Source organism: Rutidosis leptorrhynchoides, chromosome 1 (genome assembly GCF_046630445.1).
Source record: "Rutidosis leptorrhynchoides isolate AG116_Rl617_1_P2 chromosome 1, CSIRO_AGI_Rlap_v1, whole genome shotgun sequence".
Lineage (NCBI taxonomy): Eukaryota > Viridiplantae > Streptophyta > Magnoliopsida > Asterales > Asteraceae > Rutidosis > Rutidosis leptorrhynchoides.
In genome coordinates this window covers 184,085,182-184,091,512 of record NC_092333.1, presented here as the reverse complement: position 1 = coordinate 184,091,512, position 6,331 = coordinate 184,085,182, and the positions used below count along the sequence as shown (strand labels likewise).

At 34.4% G+C, this 6,331-nt stretch overlaps 2 protein-coding genes across 2 annotated transcripts; both read right to left on the bottom strand.

Moving 5' to 3' along the window:
• Positions 1–859: 859 nt before the first annotated feature.
• LOC139892762 (NAC domain-containing protein 2-like) lies at positions 860–2,082 on the bottom strand. The gene is made up of 3 exons (XM_071875887.1): positions 1,917–2,082; positions 1,555–1,841; positions 860–1,306 (listed from the first exon to the last, which is right to left on the bottom strand). Exons 1-3 carry the CDS (start codon positions 2,080–2,082, stop codon positions 860–862), a joined length of 900 nt encoding a protein of 299 aa, XP_071731988.1.
• A 1,127-nt stretch (positions 2,083–3,209) lies between these two features.
• LOC139892754 (uncharacterized) lies at positions 3,210–4,399 on the bottom strand. The gene is made up of 2 exons (XM_071875881.1): positions 4,385–4,399; positions 3,210–3,719 (listed from the first exon to the last, which is right to left on the bottom strand). Exons 1-2 carry the CDS (start codon positions 4,397–4,399, stop codon positions 3,210–3,212), a joined length of 525 nt encoding a protein of 174 aa, XP_071731982.1.
• Positions 4,400–6,331: the final 1,932 nt, after the last annotated feature.

Genomic DNA, 6,331 nt, shown 5'->3' with positions numbered 1-6,331 from the left:
CAAGGGTATGATGATGTTGTATACCTCTAGATGATCTAGAGAAAACCTATTGTATTGTTCTCCTTGTTGATGATAGTGAAGTTTAAGTGGCTTACGAGTCCCGTGGTTTTTACTCTCGATTTTGAGGAGTTTTTCACGTAAAAAGTCTCGTGTGTATTGTGTGTGCTTGATTATTGCTTAGCTACTGATTTGCTACTGATTTGGTATTGTTTAGCTACTGATTTGGGTTGGATTTGGTATAGCTTGTTTGTTAGCATCCTCACGGGTTCATACGGGTGGGGAAAGTATTGGTCAAACGGGTTTGTTTCCACTTTGTAGATTGTCCGTTGTGATTATTTTCCCATCACTATGATGATTTTAATGGCAGCTATGTACATTAGTAAAGCTATCCGATTCAAAATACACATACAACACATTAAGGCATAAATCTGTTTTTTATTTTTTTATTATTATTCTTTGTTTTATACAGTATATAATTTTCTTGTATACACAGTTTGGTCTGCTGTATAGTTGCCATAATGAGACCTCCCATTAAGGCATACATGGATTTGACTTGCCTTCTATTTGTGTATTTGAATCAATTTATCAACTCATAATTCAAGATTAACTAACTTGATTGGTCAAAATAGACATGCCTACAATATGCAGCATGCTGACTATATTTGAAGTCATGATAAAAGAACTGAAAATTAAACTTGAAGACTGGTTTTATTTGCCAAAGTAAAAAAGTGACAGCTTAACATAAGTAATATCAACCTTTTTATTTTTATACATCATGAAATACCATGTACTTGCCAACTTATTGTAGATATATAGGATTTATTGTAAGCAATATGAGAGTTCACATAGTTGTCCTCAATCAAACTTCCTTGATAAGAGTCATCACAACATCCAAATCGTGCCCGTTGAGAAGAGTGTACGGATCATTGTACACCAACATGTCTCCTGAAAAAAGATGTTTTTGTTTCAAAGCATCATCACCTAACATAAACTGACCCCTTTCCTTATAAAGCCCTTCATTCTCATTATTGGTGTCTTCTTGAAAGAGTTTGGGAGAACACGTTTCGTTCATTGGTGGAAGATCGTGACCAGCAAGAATCGAGGCCATCAATTGAAACTCCTTGACCCTGTGGTCCGAGATTATGTCCAATTTGGCCTTTGTAATCATGTACGATGAAGGGAGTTCCTGTTCTATGAGTGGAAGCTGAACATCCATGAACTTATGTTTCTTGTTTTCTTCTACTCCTTGTTTTTTATTTGAATTGTTACCTTTTTGACGAATACGGCATAAAACCCAGTCATCGAGCTGCCAATAAAAACAAAGAACATCGAACATATAACCAAATAATCAGCAGAATTACTGCATTTTACTTCAGTTGAAACCTTGAAAGTTTATACACTATTGCTTTATGTATGTAAGACAAAAAAGATAGTTAAAATGATATTGAAACCTGGAAGTTTATAGATATACCCTTACTTTATGCATGTAAGACAAAAAAATAGTTAAAAAGTTATGATTATAACCGTAAAAGTAAACAAAAATTACAGTAATACCCTCATTGATCCGTTTAGCCTTGTTGACCGGCTAGATGATTCTGGCAAGCGATACTCGCTCATAGTCCAGTCAGTCTTCACGCTGTTTGTCGAGTTACCCTTAAAAAACGATAAAGCTTTTTTCACCCCTATCTTTCTTGACCCAGAAGAAGCGAAAATGGGTTTATCTTTCCCTGTAGCCTTCCAAAAACCCGACCCTGCCGACCGTTTGGGCCTGGATCCATTCGGGTATTTTTTATCCCTAAGGGTAAAGAAATACCACTCATCCTTCCCAAATAAAGCCTTCACTGTGAAACAACAAAAAGAAAACATATCAATTCTTACAAAGAACAACAATAAAAAGGTAAACACAGGAATCTTACAAGGAAGGTCCCACGGGTCAAAATGATAAAGTTCGATCTCGCCGATCACTGCAGCAGGAATCGGACGTAGCTTCACCTTGTTGAGTAAGTAATGGATGATAAGTTCTTCGTCTGATGGGTGAAATCTAAAACCGGGCGGCAGATGCTCAAATTCTTCTTTCTCCATGGTTCGATCGAACAGGAGTTTTAGTATGAGAAAACACTGTTTAAATCATAATTTTGAGGCATGCAATGTGAGACAATTAAGACGAAGAAATGTCATTTTCTGTTAAATTATAGAATAGTTTAATTTTATAAAAGATGCTGGTATTATCGTTTATGTTGTATCACATTGTTGTATCCGTCCCAAGATTGTGGAGAGGGACACCTGTCATGTTAAATGTTCACAAACGTAAAAATCTTTTCCATTTTTGGACATGTTCTTTTGCTTGTTATTTCATAGATGTAAGAATGTAGATACTTAATTTAATGGAATTTGAAAAGTCTTATAAGTTGTATTTCTGGCAATTATAGAGAAGACATAAATTGCAACTAAGTTTGTGAGTTTGTAGTAACAACTATAAATCATGACAGGACTTCTTCCAGGACTAGCCAACCATTCAGCGCTACATCAGCACTTCCATCTCACTTCCTTCCCAGGACTAAACCTAGGACTAAACACTCCCAACAATAACACTCCTCCTTCCATATTTTTATTTTCTTTTTTAATTTTTTTATATTATCAAATAATTACAGTTATTTAAATAAAACTAAACTTTTATTAAAAATTAAAAAACATTACAATAATTAAAATAAAAAGTACATTAAAATAAAACATACAATTAAAAATATAATTACATGAAAATATAAATAAAACTAAATTTTTATTAAAAATTAAAAACACTACAATAAATAATATTAAAAGTCCTATTCTTCATCGTCGTCTTCTTGATCTTCTTCATCCTCGTCATCGGGAATGTGTGAAGGTCCGGCGACATTTTGATTGTTTGGATTTCTTGTCGGATCATGTCGTATGCGATAATTAGGTGGAAGATTATGTATGTGTTCTACAAGCATATCTCGTAGTAGTCGATGAATGTCCACATCTCTTATTTCCGCGTTCACTCGCATATGCGCATCAACCCTTTCTTGGAATAATCCCGGTGTTCGTCGAACCGGACGATAATTATCCTCGAGTCCACAAAATGCACGGCCGTTGTCCTCAGTTATCATATTATTTAATATCACACATGCTAACAAAATTCTTCTAATTTTGCGGATATAATACGATCGTGCCGGATGTTGAACAATTTGTCATCGGCCTTGTAGTATTCCAAATGCTCGTTCAATATATTTTCTTGCCGATTCTTGATACTTTTTGAATTTTTTTTGTTTCGGGTCTATCGGATTTCTGAACGACTTAACTAATGTAGACCATTCCGGGTAAATCCCATCCGCTAAATAATAACCCTTTGTAAACGTACACCCATTAACCGTATACGTACATGGTGGTGCTTCACCGGCTAATAAGTCGTTAAACAAATCGGATTGATTAAGTACGTTGATATCATTGTTTGATCCAGCAGTTCCAAAAAAAGCGTGCCAAAACCATCCATCGTACGACGCTACTGCTTCAAGCATAATTGACGTGTAACCATGGTCACCTCGTGTATAATGACCCTTCCAATGTGCCGGACAATTTCTCCATCTCCAATGCATACAATCAATACTTCCTAACATCCCCGGAAAACCATGTATTTGAGCATGTTTAGTGGTCAAACATTCCACATCTTGTGCAGTTGGTTTTTTCAAATATTCGGGTCCCTACAAGTGGAATACACATTTGCAGAAATTGTTTAAACAATCATATAAGGTTTGTTCACCCATATACAAATATTCATCAAAAACATCGGCTGAAGCAGCATAAGCTAGTTGACGTATGGCGGATGTTACTTTTTGAACAATATATACATATACATACATATATATATATATATATATATATATATATATATATATATATATATATATATATATATATATATATATATATATATATATATATATATATATATATATATATATATATATATATATATATATATCATGTTGAAGATGTTGTTTGAATAAATTCGCAAGGTTCGCATGTCATATAATATGGCCTTACGACTTTGAATCAACCTGTGTGATTGATGATCTAACACTAGTCTCAAGGTTCACATGTCATATAACCTAACTTTGTGAATTAGAATCAACCTGTGTGACTAATGTGTATACACTAGTCGCAAGGTTCACATATCATATAATTTGACCTTGCGACTTGGTTCGAACAGTCTAACTAGTAACCAACAATAGTTAAAACAGATTAAAAAAAATATGTTTCACGAGCTTAAAACACCTCATTAACTAAATGTTTAGTTTTCAAGATTACTGATCATCTACTTTATTTTTCAGGGAATTGATCTTGTTGTCGGTTGTTCTTTAAGCACCTGATGATCCACCATTTATTGCAAGATCTTATCACCCTTGTTCATCACATTCACTTTTTTCCTCGGTTCTCCAACAGCCTCGGTAGATGACGAAAATAACTACCAGGGTAACTTTTCTTTCTTCTCATGTCTATTATATTTATCATCTTCTGTGGTTCAAATTTCATCAATTTGTATATGTACACTGGATAATTTAAATTAACTTTTTTTCCAAATTTAAACTTAAAAAATTTTATATACATTGTTTGTGGATATGATGTTAATAAGTGCGTCCCAACGGTGGAATGTTTTGATACCCGAATGGATTTTTATGTGTTGTCGTTAAATATACAACAACTTCCATCAGGTATATCATGTGACTTTTAACCAAAGGAAATAGGGGTAACATCAAGCCAAGTGCATGTTTATAAAATTCTCCTTTGACTGCTTTGATACGCAGGGCCTGTTGAAGTGGCTAACTGGTTTATTAAAAAACCTTCATTTGGTGTGCTTCATTATCATTCACGTAGTAATTATAGAGATGTGTCTTTCACAATTCCAATTATGCTGCTAAGTACTCTCTGTCCTGTGTTATAACAGGAGCACCAAATGATGGTCGGAAGCGACTTTTCAAAAGTTGTGAATTGGTTTGGAAAAAAACACAACATTTGTGAAATCGCTTTCTTCCAACATTGGTTGTTTCTATGGTCATATATGACGGAGAGTAGTTAACATTATGATTAAGATTGTGGAAAATTGTATCATTATCATTGGTATGTGAATGATAATGGAGCAACCAGATGAAGGTTTGTAATTAAAGCAGTTAGCCACTTTTACGGTCCCTCGTATCGAAGCAGTTGGCGGAGAATTTTATAGGCATGTACTTTGCTTGATGTTACCCCACTATCCCTTGGTTAAGAGTCACATTGTTGACTTTATAGCTTTCCTTGTGATATATGAGACACCCATAATAATCCATTAAAGTATTCAAAATATTCCACCGTTGCGACGTACTTATTACCATCACCTCCACCAACAATGTATATATAATCTTTTAAGTTTACGCTTAAGTTACAAATACTTGAAATTATCCAGTGTATACTTACAATTTAATGAAACTGAAATCCCTAAAGAGGACAAATATGATAGACAGGAGGAGAAAGGAAAGTTTCTCGAGTTGTTATTTTCATCGTCTGCCGAGACGGCTGGGAAACTCAGGGTGAGTCCGGATGATAATATTTTGCAACAAATGGTGGATCATCGGGCTCTTAAAGGAGGTGTTCAACAAGATCACTTACCCTTAAAACTAAGGTAGTTTATTAAAGTTGATGCGTGGTTTTAAGATTTTGCAACATATATATGTGTATCATGAAATTCTAGTGGTACAATCAGCAAAGTCAGCTTATTTACACATGTAACAGTGATACCATTTATCAGTTTCAGTTCAATGTTAATGATAATCTAAATTACTTATGGTATGTTTGTATTTATCATTATCTTATAGCATTCTTGATAACCTGATAGCATTTATGTTAGGGTTGATAATTTGAATGTTAACAAATCTTCAATCGTACAGTATGTATCTGTATGTTGAGAAAGCCGCAAAAACAATTGAGCGTCAGTCGCACAGTCGTAAGTCACAGAATCGCAACATTGGGGCCTTGCGACTAACCCGGACAAAATTAGTTGTAGATTTCAAAAAACTTGTTACAATTCAATGCAATTCAATCCACTTTAATGACTTCACTAAGCAAACACTTAAACTATTGTTATCTCTGATCTATTTAAAGGGACTCACCCTTTACCACTTTCATTCAACAACTTCCTTCTTCTTCTTCTTCAATAACAAAATAACCTAAAAACTCTAGCAACTATGAACCGTCATAAGATATTCGATAGGAGACCGGTGAATATCCCCAAGTTTCCCGGCCTCAAAGAGAAATTCATTGGGATAAGATATTTCTCCTT